This window comes from Amblyomma mixtum, chromosome 9 (assembly GCF_055824585.1).
Source record: "Amblyomma mixtum isolate Tamu chromosome 9, ASM5582458v1, whole genome shotgun sequence".
Lineage (NCBI taxonomy): Eukaryota > Metazoa > Arthropoda > Arachnida > Ixodida > Ixodidae > Amblyomma > Amblyomma mixtum.
In genome coordinates, this window is record NC_143020.1 from 60,078,638 (window position 1) to 60,095,542 (window position 16,905).

Here is a 16,905-nt window from a genome sequence, read left to right on the forward strand (position 1 = left end):
CATTGTCTCGCTTTAGTCAATGAGCAACGGAAAACTGCTGTTTAGATTCCAACTCGCCTTCTACTGCTCGTTGTTGCAGTGAAATGACAAAGAAGGGCAGCAAAAAAATGCCTCCGTTTGTTGTCTCTTTCGACCATCCTCGCTCCTTTGACACCCACCATAAGCTATATAAAGCTACGGCCACATAACAGTGTAATAAGCTTCTCTGGACAAGCATGGCCTCTCCTAGCGCATTTGGTCCGACAGAGAACGGGGTAGTTACAGTTCATGATTAGTGTCAGTGCACCAAAAAGTTCAGAAAAATTTCTGTAGGGAGAAACTATTTCAAACATGAACAAAAGCGAACATGTTTTTAGTCCTGGCCCCTACTGCTTTACGCAAGTGATTGGATTTTGCTACGACATTATGTCCTCCATTCTATTCTGGCAAACAGTTCGGATCCATATTTTTACCTTCGAAAGCCTTTTGACACGATTCCAATTTATTTTCTTCCTTTCAAGCTCTCCTGTTTTTGCTCCACATTTTGTGTTCGAGAATGACTTGAAGATAACATCACAAAGTGCATAAAAAAATTCTGTTAAACTGATGAGGATGAAAATTACCCTCTCTATTCGTCAGGCGTCTAAGAAGACTCCTTATATAAACCCATTTTTAGTACGTGCTATAAGCATGTATTACATGTGTCATCTTACCCTCATAGGTACAAATTTAGGCCAAAGTCCTTGCGGTCCACAGGGTCAGTAAAAATCACTAAGACTCCACTGCATGCTAGCCAGACCAAAACGGCGCACTTTTATGGTCCCGAAAATGCCCTTGGAAATAATGGCTGCCAAGTGATGTCATTGATGGTGTTCGATGAAACGCGGGTACATAGCATGCAACTTCCTCAAGCTGTCAGGGTCACTGCATACAACGGCGCATTTCTACTCAGCAATCAGCCAGTAACAGATACGTTGTGAAAAGGGCAAACATTACGCCGACAGCCCCCAATTATGCTCTGGTAAATTCTGGTATGGTAAATTCTGGTATGGTGGTAAATTCTGCTAAACGCAATATATACTGTGTTTAACCAATTGAGTGAGTGGACTGATCAGGGAGCAAATGATTGGAGTGCCAAAGAGTGCTGCGGCTCAAGGGAATGTTGAGGTTCTGAACAATGTTCAGAGTAGCACTGCAGTGGCATTTGTGCGGCGCGCTGATGTAGAAGATTCGGGGGGACTGCGGGTGACTTCCGATGTCCAAAAATGCTACAAACCAAGCTGAAGCAGAGACAATTGTGAGAATACCTGTACACAGTGCGGGTACAAAAATTCAGGGGGGGGGGGGGGGGGTGCTTTGGTGACCTAAAGTGCGGTGAGGCGGAAGCCTTAAGCGTGGTGTTTTTTTTTATTCCAGATGTTGTTACTGCGTGTGGTGGTGGTGGTGAAAACTTTTAATTGCTGAAATAGAGTTTGGGAGCCACAGGGTGGCCCCGCTACATGGTCGGCGTCCCTAGTCCGGGACACTGCATGACAATGCCCCGTCTCTCGCCCGTTTCACCAGAGCCCTTTCGAACTCAAGCGAGGAGCAGTTGAGGAGGGCAGTCTCCCATGCCTCTCTTGAAGGGGTAGGGGAAGGGGGGAGGTGGGGATTTTGAGTACATGCCCACACCATGTGGAAAATATCACAGGTCTCCCCACAATGCGGGCATCGCCCATCCGTGTTAGGATCGTAATGTTTTAAGATTGCAGGACAGAGTAGAGTACCTGTCTGCAGGCGCTTAAAGTTCGCTCCTCCGTCTTACTCAGCCCCTTTGCAGGGGCCGGGAAAAGGCAGTGGTTGTCGCTGTGTCACTGATGTGTGGTTGAGATGTTAAGCTTCGCCTCTAAGAGTGGAACGCGACAGCGTCTTGCAACGCTGCCAGGGAGTCCACAGAACGCCATTATCCGTTCGGCTTTACGCCTTGCTCGTTGGTATATTGGAGTGAAGTTCGCGGTGCTGTATTTTGTTTGCCGCCTCCGGTTCGTGATATTGGAATGCCCATTACGTTCTCTCTTGGGCCCTCCGCACAACCGCACAGAAGGGGGAGAGCTCAACCCAGCGGGATACGGGGGGCGCCAAACAGTGCTGTTACGGGAAACGTCGAACTCCCCTCATGGACGGAGTCGTTAGGTGGCATCCTGGGTGCACGTGTGTACGGCGAGGCTAACCCGCGTCATAGTGCGTGGCTTTGTGCCATGTCTGCAGCGGCGTGCTTTGACATATTGTCACGCTAGCTGCAGACATGAGGAGCGACGATGAGAAACAGATGGATTGAAGTGACTTTCCTTGAACCTGGGGTCGACCGGACGTTGGGAAAGTGAGTGTTCGCGAAGCTCGCAGCAGTGATAGTAGAAAGTGTACGGTGTCGCGAGGGGCTACCTTCTTTCCCCAATCATTCATTGGTTGTATTTTCCTTTCCCCAATAAGTTATTGGGTGGATGTTTGTACAGTACCTGATTGATTATTCTCCCACCGAGGGCGGGGACACAGGTTTTAAAACCAGCTGCTTCGGCAGGGCCGAGGGCTGGTTTCGTCCCGTAGAAGTACGAGCCAGTCAAGTGTAAATATATTTTCTCCTTGCTTGTATCTTCCTTTGTGCTTTTAATTGTTATAAAAAGTTAACCTCTCCAAAAGTGTCCTCTTGCAACGTGATTGAGCAATTCGAATCTGCAAGACGTCAAGAATCCTACAATTATCATCTTCAACAGCAATTCCCCTCTACGAGAACTTAAGAGAGGATTTCAACTGGCGCAGCCGTAAAGGGGACCTTTTTAACTATTGGTTTTTGAGGAAAGGAAATGTATCTGTCTGGCAGATCTCGGTGGACACCTGAACCTCATCGTAACGGGGAGGGAGGATTGATTGAAAACATCCTTACTTAACAGTACCTTTTTCTGGGCTAGTTGGTGTGGTGTGGACAGCGCCCGTCCCGTCCGTCTTTCTGCGTGGTTTGTGTAGAATTTAGCGCTGTTTTTACTTTCCTGAACACATCTTTATTTGCTGAATATTCTTAGAACATGTGGGTAGGCCGTCTAGTCTGGTAGTCCACTGGCTGCTGCTACTGCGCTGGCCCTCCCCACCAGCCAGAGCTGACGGTCAGGATCATCGCTGAGCAGAATAGCCTCCCACTGCTCCTTTGAGGGGTTTGGAATGGGGTCAACTAAGGGGTCAAATTGGCATGCCCACACCATATGGTAGAGGTTAGCTACCTCTCCACAGTGTGGACACTGTGGAGATTATAGTGTAGGGTAGCACTTGTGTAACTTAGCTGGTTTTGGGTATATGTTGGTTTGTAGTCTCCTAAGTTGGTTCTCTTCTTATTGAGGGATTTGTGTGGTGTTGGGCACTCCTTTCTGGCTGTTCTGTGTGGCGCGAGATTCTCAGCATACACTCCTAAACCTATTAGGTCGCGGCACCCTTCATGGTCATCAGGGGGATACGCCCGGTATAGAAGAGCTCGGGCATGCCTGTGAGCGGCTTCGTTTCCTCCTGGTAGTTCCAGGTGACCGGAAAACCAGATGACTGAGGCTTCGCTGGCTGGATGCTTAGTCAGCAATGACAACCCTGACCTGTGAATTAATCCGTTATTGAAGTTGCGACAGGCGTTCTGGGAATCAGGGAGCACAACGGCGTTGGGGTTAGATGCTACAGCTAATGCAATAGCTGCCTCCTCTGCGCGAGTGGGGTTAATATTTTCACCGAGGCGCAGTTCACCATCGATCCTGAAGGCGTTGGGGCCACAACTGTCAGGACTCCATTCTCTGGTCGTGCTGCGTCAGCATAAAGGGTGTTATGTTGCTTGTCCCATTTCTTCTGCAGGGCTTCCACTTTTGCTTTCCTCCTCTCGATGTTATGTACGGGATGCATATTCCGTGGAATGGGGTGCACAAGATGGGAATGAACGAAGACACCGTATTCACTAGACGCGCCTTCGTTCGTTCCAAACCATCGAGCTGGCATGGAGGAAGGGTTAGCGTGCTCGTCTCGCGCTCCGGAGACCTTGCTTCGATTCCCCAACTCGAACAATTTCCTACTCGGTTTTATTTATTTATTTATTCTACTTGGAGCATCACTATACCATCCCTTTAATTGGTTGCATGGTTTCTAGCCAAGTACACTTATCCCCGTTTGAAATTCGCGCACTCTGACGTCACGATTATTTCGACCAACTGAAAAGCGTGGCATTTCTGTCGACAACTCCTACTTACAACGATGAGGCATTAAAGGCTTCCGCCTTAAAAGTTCTTGCAGGCTTTGCTTCTATACGAAGCTGGTTCGGCCGCCGTTTCCTGGGTGATGTCTCTTTCTAAACGGTCATTACTTGCGCCTGAAGCAGTAGCTCTATTACAATGGCTGCAAAGAACAAAAAACAGTACCTCTAACAAGGTGTACTAAGCATGACATTTACTATAAAGCCGCTCTATCATACAAATAGCAACATAGGAATAGCCGAAATGTTGAGGCTAATGAAAAGGGTTAAGCTTAAGTTATGGACAAGGCAACGAACTATAGAAAGAAAAATGATAGTTGTAACGTTAAGAGACCGGAAGCGGGTAGACTAGGTGAGGGAACAAACACGAGTTAATGACATCTTAGTCGAAACGAAGAGGAAGAAGTGGGCTTGCGCTGGGCACCCTGGCCAATCCCCCACCGTGGGTATGTGCCATTGAGCCTGACGACATCATCATCATCAGCATGCAATGCGAAAGAAAGGTAACCGCTGGTCCTTAAGGGTAACGGAGTGGATTACAAGAGAAGGCAAGCGTAGCAGGGAGTGGGAGAAAGTTAGGTGCTCAGATCAGATTAGGAAGTATTTGGGATACGGTGGCTCCAGCTGGCAAAGGAAAGGGTGAATTGAAGAGACATGGAAGAGGCATTCGCCCTGCAGTGGGCGTAGTCAGGCTGATTATGATGATGATCTTGATGACAGGGGCAGCACCACCAGTCTACCAAAGTGCCTGTTTTGGGACTCCCTCACATGTGGGACCTGTATCAGTCGAGGTGGCCAGCGAACAAATGCACTTTATTGCTGAACGTACAGTGCTTTTATAGCCGCAAGGGGTGTGGCAACCAAGGCGCATATCTAATCTAGGCGAGCACGATGAATCGCCGCACCAGGCATGGCACGTGCGTCATTCCCGATACATCTTCCCTCCTGTGGAGAAGAGATGCCAAGTACTTGGTTGAAATTGCGGTCGTACCGCAGACGCTGCGGTGGTCTCCTATCTCTGGTAGATCGACGCAATGCAAGATCCTGCGGAGCCATTGAGATCACAGTCGGTCCAGTCGTAGTCACGGGCGGCGGCGCCTGCGGAATGTTCTGGGAGCTCACAGGCGACTCTCCAGTTGCAGCAGGTGCCGTGGGTTGCAGTGCTTCACACGCTCGTTCGCTCTCCCGGTCTTCACATTCGGGGGCTTCTTGCTGGAACAGCTCCCCAGTTGGAAGCAGATGCTGTCGGTTGCGACGTAGCACTCTGTTGTCCTCGGTAACTACTCGATAAGACCTTGGTGCAACTGCTCCGGTAACTTGAGCGCGGCGATTCCATGTCTTTTCCTGTACTCTCACGACATCGCCGGTGTTGAGAGGTGGTAACGTTCTCCCCCGAGTGTCTGCCTGGGCTCGCTTGAATACTGGTATGCTTGGCTGCTGCCTGAAGTCTGGGAGCAGAGTGCGAAGCCTCCTGCCCTGCAAGAGTTCACCAGGGGAGCGGCCATCTTCGAGTGGAGCGGATCTGTAGTTGAGCAACCCGAGCCAGAAGTCTTCTTTTGTTTCTTCCGTTTTCTTTAGGATTCTCTTCACAATCTGAACCCCCTTCTCAGCGAGTCCATTCGATCGCGGGAACTCGGGGCTTGACGTGACGTGGCTGAAGTCGTACCTGGATGCAAAGAGAGCAAATTCATAAGACGAAAACTGCGGCCCGTTGTCCGTGTGGACTTCCATTGGAATGCCGTGTCTTGAAAAGATGGCGCTCAACTTATCAATTACGGCACTGGATGTTGTACGAGTCAGCTTCTCCACTTCCGGAAAGTTCGAATGGGCATCAAAAACCGACAGGTACGAGCTCCCTCCGTACTGAAAAATGTCGACGCCTACGCGGTACCATGCATGGGCCGGTGTAGGTCTGATCATAAAAGGCTCACTTTGCTGTTTGTACGTATATTTGCGGCAAACCGCACAACTCTGCAACAGGTTTTTGATATCAGAGTTCAGCCCCGGCCAGAACACTAGGCCCCTGGCTCTTGCTTGGCACTTGTTGAAGCCCATGTGTCCCTCATGAATACGTTCAAGTACTTCCTTTCGCATTGACTTCGGGATTACAACTTTGCTGCCTTTAAATACAATTCCTTTAATCAATGACAGCTCGGACGCGAATAACTTCATTATTCCCACAATGTCACCTTGTCCATTAATGTAGCGCATCACTGACTGCAAGTCCTGATCATCAGCCGTTGCTTTCGCCAGACGGGCCAGTGTTCTAGCGCTTACCAAGGTTGACATGACTGCAACCGCGTGGACTTCCACATCTTCCGTGTCGTCGGAGTAGTCCTTGGTCGCTGTCCTTGGAGCCCTCGATAGCATGTCTGCGAGAAAGAATTTCTTTCCTGGTACATACTGCAGTTCAAAATCATAAGCCATTAGGCTCAAGAAAAAACGTTGAAGCCTGGGTGGCATATCACTTATTCCTTTCGCTGCAACACCAAGCAGTGGACGGTGGTCAGTCTCGATAACAGTTTTACGTCCGTATACGAAGTGATGAAATTTTTCACAGCCGAACGTTATCCCCAACGCTTCCTTTTCAATTTGCGAGTACCTCTGCTCTGAGCTGGCCATTACACGCGAGGCATAAGCGACTGGCCGCCAGTTTTCACCGTGGCGCTGTAAAAATGCAGCCCCCAAACCGTTCTTTGATGCATCTGCCACGATTTTAGTTTCTCTGGCTGGGTTGAAAATCGCCAGGAGAGGCGCACTGCTAAGCATGTCGCAGATCATCCTCCACTCACTAGCGTGGTTTTCGGTCTACTCGAAGACAGAGTCCTTTTTGATGAGGCTGCGAAGAAGCGTAGTACGTTCTGCGAGGTTAGGCAAGTACTTGCTGAAATAATTTGCTGCTCCTAGCATTCTGTGGACCGCGGCTTTATCCGTTGGGCATGGAGTCTCCCTCAACGACTGTGTCAACGCTGGGTTAGGCTTTATTCCATCGTGGCTAATGACGTCACCCAAGAATTTAATCTCAGTCACTCCAACCTTGCACTTTTCAGCGTTGAAAGTTAAGCCTGCTTTTTCTGCCACTTGCAGCACTTTCCGCAGGCGCGCATCGTGTTCTTCCTTTGACGAGCCCCATATTAGAATGTCATCAATGTACACTCTCACACCTTCACAGCCGTCAAATATTTCGCTCAGGATCTTCTGGAAAACTTCCGGGGCGGATGAGATTCCGAATGGGAGTCTCAAAAACCGGTAACGCCCGAATGGAGTACCGAACGTACATGTAGTTGCTGTGGAGTCATCCAAAGGTACCTGATGAAAACCCGCCCTTGCATCGAGGAGCGTGAAGTACTTAGCGCCGGCGAGCTCAGCTTCTATGTCCTCGCGTATTGGCATCTGATAATGCTCTCGCTGTATGCACTCGTTGATACTTCTAGGGTCCATGCAAACCCGTATTTTTCCGTCTTTCTTCCGCACGATAACCAAAGGGCTCACCCAGTCTGTCGGTTTCTGGACCCTCTCAATGATGCCACTTCGCTGCATGCGCTCCAGCTCCTCCCTCAGAGGTTCCCTCAGCGTCAAGGGCACCCGCCGAGCTGGCTGGACAACTGGCGTCGCATCCTTGCGTAGGACCATTTTATACTGGCGACTCACGCAGCCGGTTCCCTGAAAAAGCTGGCGGAATTCGGTTAGAACGTCCTCATTGCCGCCGGCTGCAGTGCTTCCTTCTTTTACAGCATCCACTGCACGTGTCACCAGACCCAGCGACTCGCATGCTAGTAGTCCCAGTATAGCTTGGTTGCCCTTTTTGACGACATAGAAATTGACGTCCTTCGACCGGCCGTTCACGGTCACTGGTAGCCTTGCCATACCGAAATGTCGAATGACACCACCGCTGTATGATCGAAGCACCGAAGAACTCGGTTTCAAATCTGCTGCTGTCTTGCATCGTCGGTAGACAGAGTAGGGCAGCAAGTTGGCCTGAGATCCCGTGTCCACTTTTAAGTTAACCATCTGGTCAGCTATTTTCACATGTACTACCCAGTCCGCTCTCGCGTCGATGCTCGAGACTGTTACAGCGAGAATGTCGAAGCTGTCTTGCTCCTCGCCAACTTCTCGGATTTGCGGGCCCTTTTTGCAGCAAGCTGCGAAATGGTTAACACCTCGGCATATGAAACACGTTTTGCCGAACGCAGGGCATCTGCCGGGTATGGCGTGTAAACGGTTGCATCTGGCGCATTTCCGAGATTGCTGATTGTCTTGCATCGCTTGCTTATCGGGCTGTGCCGACGGTTCTTTTTGCAGCGCGTGCTCCGCTTTGCGAACCTGCCCAGACCGCTTCATGACTAGCGCCACGTGCTTATCGGGCTGCGCCCAGGCATCGTTATGCAGCGATGCTGCTTCCTCCGCTTTGCAAATCTGCTCAGCCTTGGCAAGTGTCAAGTCTTTTTCTTTGAGGAGCTTTTCACGCAGTCGTGGGCTACTGGTGCCAAACACTATTTGGTCGCGGATTAAAGAATCAGCTATTCCCGAAAAATTGCAGCTTCTTGCTTGTTTTCTGAGGTCCCGCAAGAAATGCTCGAATGACTCCCCTTCGCCTTGCACTCTGGATCGCAATATGTACCGCTCATAGACTTCATTCTGTTGTTCTTGGCAGTACTCCTTGAATTTCTTAACAACGGTAGCATAATCTTGTTTGTTCTCGCCCTCGAGAAAAAGGAAGTTGTTAAATACCTCCAATGCGTCGTCTCCGGCAGTGCTGAGCAGCAGTGCTGTTTTGGCGGCCGTGGTTCGGGGCTCTTTTGGAGATTCCGTTGCTTCCAGAAAAAGCTCGAATTTCTGCTGGAACAATTCTCAGTTCTTGGCAATATTCCCAGACAACAGCAGTGGTTCAGGAAGCTTCAGCAGTTGCTCCATCGTGTTTCGGTCGCTGCAGTCTTATCCTCAAACGGCAGGCCCCCCGACGTGAGCTATCCCACTTCTGACACCATGTATCAGTCGAGGTGGCCAGCGAACAAATGCACTTTATTGCTGAACGTACAGTGCTTTTATAGCCGCAAGGGGTGTGGCAACCAAGGCGCATATCTAATCTAGGCGAGCACGATGAATCGCCGCACCAGGCATGGCACGTGCGTCATTCCCGATACAGGACCAACAGTGAATCTCTCTACTTTTGGAAGGAGAATCTGCTACTCTGAAAATTTCCATAGAGTTGAGATTTTCCGATCAGTGGAACAGCCAGAGCTGATGCCCACGCCACTGCGCATTTGCGTCTTTCTTAGGACAACACTCGGATCGGAGCTGCGTATCAAAACAAGGCGGCGACAGCGAGGAGCTTAAATCCCTGCCGACTACTAGGTTAAAATAAACTCCCTGTTTGCATTGCTTCCTCTGGCTAATTTCGGTCGACATTTTGCTGTTTTTGTCCAAGCTGCACAGATACTGAGGGAATTTCTCTGAAACCCGAATGCCATCATCTGAAGGCAGCCAAGTTATCAATGTGCTTTCGACGAAGCAGACGGTACAGAAAGACAAACATTGATGAATAGTTGAGTTCACATCCATTACAGCTTGGTATGCTATACGTTAGGACTTTTGCACTGATGGTACGTTGTTGTTTTCGATGGTATTTCCTGTAGTTTCCCGCTAATAATATTAGGAACCAAAAGAACAAGGCATTATCTGCTATGTGTAAGCACACCAGACTGTTGTCTCAAGAAAATTACAAGCGGTTCCGGCAGGGCTGCCATAGTAACACGGATAAATATTGTCGCTCACCAGCCTATTCAATTACGAGGACAAATCAGGTTTAGAGACGAGTCATGGAGTGGTGTGTAAAGTAGGAGGTCGAATAAACTCTCAGTAATGAACATGCCGAAACAAACAGTTCTAGAGGAAGAGCTTTCGAATCGTACAACCTACATTATCCCAAAGAAATGAGGAACCTGTCGTTGAGAATAGTTAGACGAATATAGCGCTTAATTATGCATATATATTTAATATAATATACGAATGCAAGAACTCACACAGAAGAACTTCCCTCCGAGTCTAACACTACAGCTGTTCCAGGCTAGGGACCTTATTTCAAGTGTCCCGCCGTATAGAGGAATAAAAAATAACCACCGAGTGGCGTTCATAACAGTCGGTTCGCTCTGGATCGACAAACCATATGGCTAGTTTTTAATTTTAGCCGCATTGCGCAAGCTTCACAACCAGCGATCGAAAATTTTCTTGACGTTTCTTTCGAAGGGTTATGTGATGGTTTGTTAGAAACATTAGTTAAAAAAAAGAAGGGAATTATAATAAACTCATCTCCTGTGCGCGCAGTTTACAATGGAGTAAATGCGTGAAGGTCTAAAAGTTTCTTGGGCGTCTCTTCAATGCGTTTCTTTCGCCGACCATTGGCCTGCTTCCATCCTGAAAAAAAAATTGTGTAGCTTTCAGCAACTCCTTCTATAGTCGTTGACTGATTCGTGGCTAGTTGATAAATACTATAGGTTCGTCATGAGTAGTTGTTTCATATAAATTAATTAGATGAAGTCCCTAGATAAATTTCGTGACCAGAGAACTCATTGGGCTTCTCTCAAGGGCCGTATCTTGATAATATTTCTTTGCCGTTATTCCTGCAATTTATCCCACCCGAACATCAAGCTTTCAGGAAAAGAGATCTTTTTTATTTTGAACTTGAGGATTTCTACTAGGTCACAATTTTTCAAGTTCGAGCACTTGGAAAAAATGATGAATTTGTTCCGTGCGGAACGAAGCTGATGTCTAAAGACGTTATTCCCATTCCTTTTAGTAAGAGAGTTTTCAAAATATCCTTTTTCTCCTGAGTTTCTTGAAGGCAGTGGTTGTTTTAGGCGCTGTTCTCTTGTTGCTTCAATTTCATACAATTTTCCAGTTTTTAAATGCCGCCTGAACAAGTTCCACCAATGCGCTGCATCATTATAGTCATACGGTGCCATAAAGAACTTACAATTAGTTTTTCTCTAATAGGTGGTAGTTCAAGCTTCAGAGGCAACATGTTATCCTCCAAACTATCCTCTGGTGCTATAAACGCCAGCCTTTAGTTTTTCAGTTTCTGTTCTCGAACCAATACCTTGATTTCCTAGTCATGAAACAAAGTTCGCGAGAATTTGCATCGCTGGAAGAAAGGATATGTATTTTTCTTGCAGTAATCATATGTTAACGTGTCCTTGTGTTACATCACCCAGAAAATGTTTTGCCAAGTACCAGACAAAAGCCTATTACTTTGGAATTCTATGCGGGCAGGCGACAGCCATGTGACAGCATGCGTGGAAGGCAAGGCTGGAAAGTAATTTTTTCACATCACCGAGATGAAAGTAACATTTCGAAAATTAGAACGCTGACTCCACAACAGGAACAAGAGTATTAGCTTCAGTGAGGGTAGGTGGAAAAAGGCAGTGGAGAGCACTGTGCCAGAATATGGCGCCAATGCCTGCTCGGGCATTGTTTGGTATTCGCATCCCAACCACGCCTACCTCGTGTTCTTTTGACTTAGTGCGTAAAATGAGCGTCAGGGTTTTTGTGCTGACATGTGTCTGCATTTTCTTAAATAGAACACTTTGTTTAAATCGACGTGGCTCCGTATTGTGAACATTTTGTTTTCAACCAAGAGATGTAAAAAATAAATTGACAGTTGGTATATTAGGCGCCAGTGCCTGGTGTTGTTTTTGCATCTGATCCCGGTCCGAGTTCCTTGCATCATAACTAGGATATGCTTTATGCATAGGAGCACAAAACAAGCTGTTATTCCCACTGCTTGGGGTTTCGACGGCCATTTGATGTCTATAAGGATTAAGTGGAAACTAAAAGGCTTTATTAACGAGGAAAGCGGAACTGGTAAAAAAGAGGAGAAGATTACGAAGAAGCTTGATTATAAATTTGTTCACGGGTTTTGCCTGACAAAACGTGAAAGGATGCATTATCTAATTCTAATTGCGGTAACTGCGCATGAGGTTGGAATCCTTGGCCATAAAAACGTGTTGTTCTTGCTGACTGTGACACGTTCATGTCTTATACCTCACCAATATGGCTAATGTGCTGAAGAAAACAGCGTCCAATATAGCCCGCAGTTAAAAAATTGCGAGTCAGCTTTCGGGATAACATATAAAACAAGGAGCTGCAGATCACCTAACCCGGGCAATGTTCGTTTTGGACACCCCAAGTCGAGCCTAAACACTCGTGCGCAGTGATTAGAGATCATCGCGATTTTAAGAGTGTTGTTCATTTGTTTAAAAAAAACGCCAGGCTGCCGAACTACATTCCTCGTCTCTTTCTTTTTCGCGTTCTTCTTACTCAATCTCTCCGACTTTATAAAAAATTTAAAAAATCTAAAATGTACCCCAAAATGCGTCAAGTATGTTGCGTCGTGCTGATGCGATTTTTAAATAGAAGCCACATATTTACGATTTAAATTCAGTTAACGCAGTTCTTCTGACCTACTTTAGTGCGTCCCATTTTTGGCAAAACCACGAAGAAGAAAGGAGCCGGTTATTACCAGGCATATTTATGTTTGAAAGGATCTATAATTTTGATGCAGCATCGACACTCTTACCCAGTGCACCTGGACACAAAATTTATTCTTCGTTTATTCACAAAAGGTACGCAATAATTCTTGTGCAGTGGTTTTCGTATGTGTCCCTGCACGTATTTCCCCCTCCCCCACGGTGCAATCGGAATATGCCATTCTAGAGGGCGAGCTGGCTGATTGTTGCGAGTATATCTGCTTATATCTCAGGCATTTCCGTCTTTTCCTTTTGTCTCCAACTTTCTACCACTCTGTCCTTGTTTGCAAGTATTTTAGTATTCGTTGAGCGTTGTTCTGGCCATATGCCTCCACATTATTAGGACTAATTAATCAGTAAATAAAGGCCAAGTTTAGTGCCTCCATAGAGCTTCACCTACAAAATCAATATCTGGTCCCCTCAGTTTATTCCCTGCTCATTTTCTCCTAAGTCTACATGGCTCACTTGCAGACTGCAAGGTTTGCTCAGTTAATCTTAATTTCAGGTTACGGCAATTAAGAGGACATTTATCGTCCAGACTAGAGTTGAATATGGCACACTGTAATCATGCACAGTAAGACATGTCATGCTGGATTTATTACCTACGATCAAAGTTCTCTGCAGTTAGTCCGACTTTAGTTTGATGGCCCCTAAATAAATTATTTGCGTTCCGCTACTCTTGATGCCCCGAAAACATGTGCACAGCAAGTAGCAACAGCGAGCTTCGTGGGCCTGCATGGACAGCATACTTACATCGCCTCTCTACGAAATGAAGGAGTGGAGGTAGGAGTTATAATATATAAAAATAAAAAACACAAAGGTTAATTTCAGTTTACAAAGCATCGGTCTTAGAATAAACGCGCTTAGTGTAAAAATTTGCAGAGGAAAAAAACAACGGGATATTGTCGCACAAGGTTGGCCACGTGAGAAAGGGCTTACCGCCTATTTGTCACAGGTTGGAAAAAGGCAGCAGCGTTTTTGGATGCATGGACGGCAACGCCATCCTGAAGAGCAAGCGTGGCAGTTTCTGTGATTCTTTTTTCCCCCGAGTTTTCGCTAATAAGTGGCGCTGCGACGCAATCTCGTTGCTCGCCACGGTTGTGTTTCTCTCTGAAGTGCGACTGATAGCGTTGCTGTGCGGCCGCAGCGGCCGCTATTCCACTGAGACGAAAAGAAAAAGGTGCCCGTGTGCTGTGTAATTACAGTGCACCTTCAAGAGTTCCCCAGGTTATCCAAATTATTCCGCGGGCCTCCACTAGGGCACCTCTGAAACTCGTTCTGACACTCGTTCTTCTTTAACCCCTATTCTCCTCGTTTCCCTCACGGCGCGGTTGGAGAGACAGTTATCGCGTCTTTAATTTCCTAAGAACCACTTTTTTTCCTTTCTATCGGCCAAAACCATTGCATAGTACTCTCTTATAGTATTCTAGGGAAGTTGGCAGTGAGTTCCTGATTTTTTTTGTTTCTGCTGCTGTTGTGGCGGAGTCTACTAGCATTTGTATACAATGATGGTTTTATACGAACCTAAGGTTTCCAACATCTTGATGTTTATTAAATTTATCATATCAGCATAATACTTAAAATGGCGTGGAGAAACTGAACCTGATCCTTAAAGTGGTGAAACTAGTTTGAGGTAAAATTTTTAGTTGATTACAAAACAAATGCTAGGGAAGTTCTGGAGTTTTTACTGAATTTTCTCGAGTTCAGCGTTGATGGACAGAACTTTTAATAGTGAGGCAACAGACAATTATGAAGTATTAATGGAAATGGCCTAACTTTTCGATGCGTACAAAAGTCTTTCTTTTACCGTTTCTCCTGCATTCGCATCGAGCAGCTAAGATCGCCATATAAAACGAATAAGGCGCATTCTGAAAGTAAAAAGCAGGATAACTACAAGCTTCCTGAGAGGAGTTGCGCGGATATATCGATTGTAATAGTGCAATCATATGATGAAAAAAAATTCCTTCGTAAACAACTTTTGTATTTAAAACTGCGCTTGTCTAGAATTCAGGTTGTGATAATGAAAAGTAAGTATGTGTCCTGATAGTGATAAAAAAAGCTATCATGGATATCACATTCTTTACTGCTTAGAGAATATTACTGAGACTAGAGAATGCAAATGGCTCACAAAAAAAAATTGCTAGCTGCTTAGAAAAACATTTCCAACGCACAAAGTATACTGAAGATGTTCAGCGCTCAGTCCTAGAAATTTCCAAAGTTGGTCGACCATAACTGACCTCAAATCAGCAGGCATATTACAGCAGACCTGTCAGAGCGATATGGAACAATAATGGATTGTTCTGCATTATGCGGGCCACACAGAACCCTGCCCACGAAAGAGGAAGCTGGTATCAATCAACCAAGAAAACCATATCTCACCTACTGACCATCAGACTTTTATTTGCTGTATTGCTCTATATTTAACATTCATTGCTATCTTGGCACAATATAAATCACCTGCCGTTCGTATTTTATGCCAGTAAATACCTCGCGCTCCTTTTCTTTACGTATAAAGAGAATGTAAAATTCCAAACAAAATATGAAATACCTAACAATTACCTGATTCAAGATGCTCTCTTTTTGTTTCCGAACATTGACCTTAGAATTGTGTTTGGTACAGAACGGTGCATTGTCATCATCCCGAAGTTAAGCTTAGATAATGTTTTATGAGACCGCTGAAGGTGCTAGTTGTAACACCGACACATCTGCGACGAGCACAAAATAATTAGATGAACTATCTCACCACCCTAATAAATCGGGGCCCGTTTTGTCTAATGATCTACCTTACTTCCATTTCATTTCGTCGGCTGCCTATTACCGCTTTTTCCGCTGACTTTGGCCACCGCACGCTGATCTTGGCAGGAACACGCCCATGATGCCACTTCCATGAACGTGTCCCTAGTCAATGTCACACCGCCAGACCGGCGCTTACGCTGACGAGTGACAGAGCACGACAACGTGTTTCACAGGATCTGTTGGCGCTAATCCCGCATAGCAAAAGAAACAGAGTGGCGGTTGTACAAAGAAAAGGCGCAGCTTGCTCCGTTGGACACAGTAAGTACTTTTGCGCGGCCGAGTTGGTTCACACTGCATTATATAGAATGCAATTGCGCAAAAAATGGGGAAAAAAAGAGACGTGACGACAGGACAGAGCGCATATCTCTGTTCTGTCATCACCTCTCTTTTCTTCGCCATTTTTTGCGCAAGCGATGACTGGATACGAGCGCAGGAAGCTGACTAGCGTTCGGGCCTCAACCAGAGTGGACGTGTCTCTGCTTGGCCGCTCCCTTTCCTACTGGCTTCTGATTTCGTCACGAGAGACGCTGAGGCGATAAAAAATTGAAACCAAAAGAAAAAACGTTAGAAATTACGACACCAGAGTTAGGGTGGTAATAAAATAAATTCAGTATTCTCATCTCTACACACTACTCCTGGTGATCGCTTCGTGTTTCTGAAAGCTAGGTTCAGAGCCGCACCGTCTTAGGAACATTTCTGTTTGCCCTGGAGATAAAGAAATGGTGCATGGCGTGTAGTGATATGGAAGCTTTCAGAAAGGGTAAAAGCAAGAAACTTATGCCTTCTTTAATATCACTGTCCCACTACTTGCCCATGGTGAAAGGCCTTCTCAGCGAGCCCTGCTGAAAAAGCGCCCTCTACGAGTCGACAAAATAAGAACACGACGGCGAAAGGACGTCGCCTCCATATCAAAAAGTTTGAGCTCTAAGCCATGGGCTTATTCTCTTCACTGCTTTCAGGACAACGAAACACTAAGCTCCTGCGTTCCAGCTTCCACTGAACGAATCCATGGTTTCGGGCTCATGACAAATAATTTGTTGGAATAGTCCACATTTTAACACGTTTGGCTCGGAAGCCATTTTGAAGTCAAAATAGGACAGCGCAACTTTTTTCAAAACACCAGAAGAAAGGTCTGAAACGCTTTGCTTTAAGACTGCAGATCCCAGAGACGTCTTCGCAAGAGGCTATACCAGTGTAAAGAATTGCCCATCTTTTGTGAGTAGTAACTTTTCAGACCGAAGGAACCAAGATCCTCCGTGAAATGCACTGTGGAGCACCCCACATCAAAGCCATTCGAGACGCGGTGCTCTCTGAACCATCTTTACGCATGGAGGCCTCGTCTGTTAGGGATTA

General features: G+C 46.5%; 1 protein-coding gene across 1 annotated transcript; it reads right to left on the reverse strand.

The window, feature by feature from the left end:
• Nucleotides 1-5,018: 5,018 nt before the first annotated feature.
• Nucleotides 5,019-7,864, reverse strand: LOC149329219 (uncharacterized). The gene is made up of 3 exons (XM_089562152.1): nt 7,724-7,864; nt 6,399-6,634; nt 5,019-5,870 (listed from the first exon to the last, which is right to left on the reverse strand). Exons 1-3 carry the CDS (start codon nt 7,862-7,864, stop codon nt 5,105-5,107), a joined length of 1,143 nt encoding a protein of 380 aa, XP_089418278.1. The 3' UTR covers nt 5,019-5,104.
• Nucleotides 7,865-16,905: the final 9,041 nt, after the last annotated feature.

Excerpts from the sequence above, each read along its gene's own strand:
- LOC149329219 (XM_089562152.1), bottom strand. The coding sequence starts at position 7,864 with ATGGTCCTACGCAAGGATGCGACGCCAGTTGTCCAGCCAGCTCGGCGG. Across the intron at positions 6,635-7,723 it reads TCCAGAAACCGACAGACTGG|TATGTACCAGGAAAGAAATT; the intron begins GTGAGCCCTTTG and ends TTTGAACTGCAG. Across the intron at positions 5,871-6,398 it reads GACATTGTGGGAATAATGAA|CCCCGAGTTCCCGCGATCGA; the intron begins GTTATTCGCGTC and ends CGTCACGTCAAG.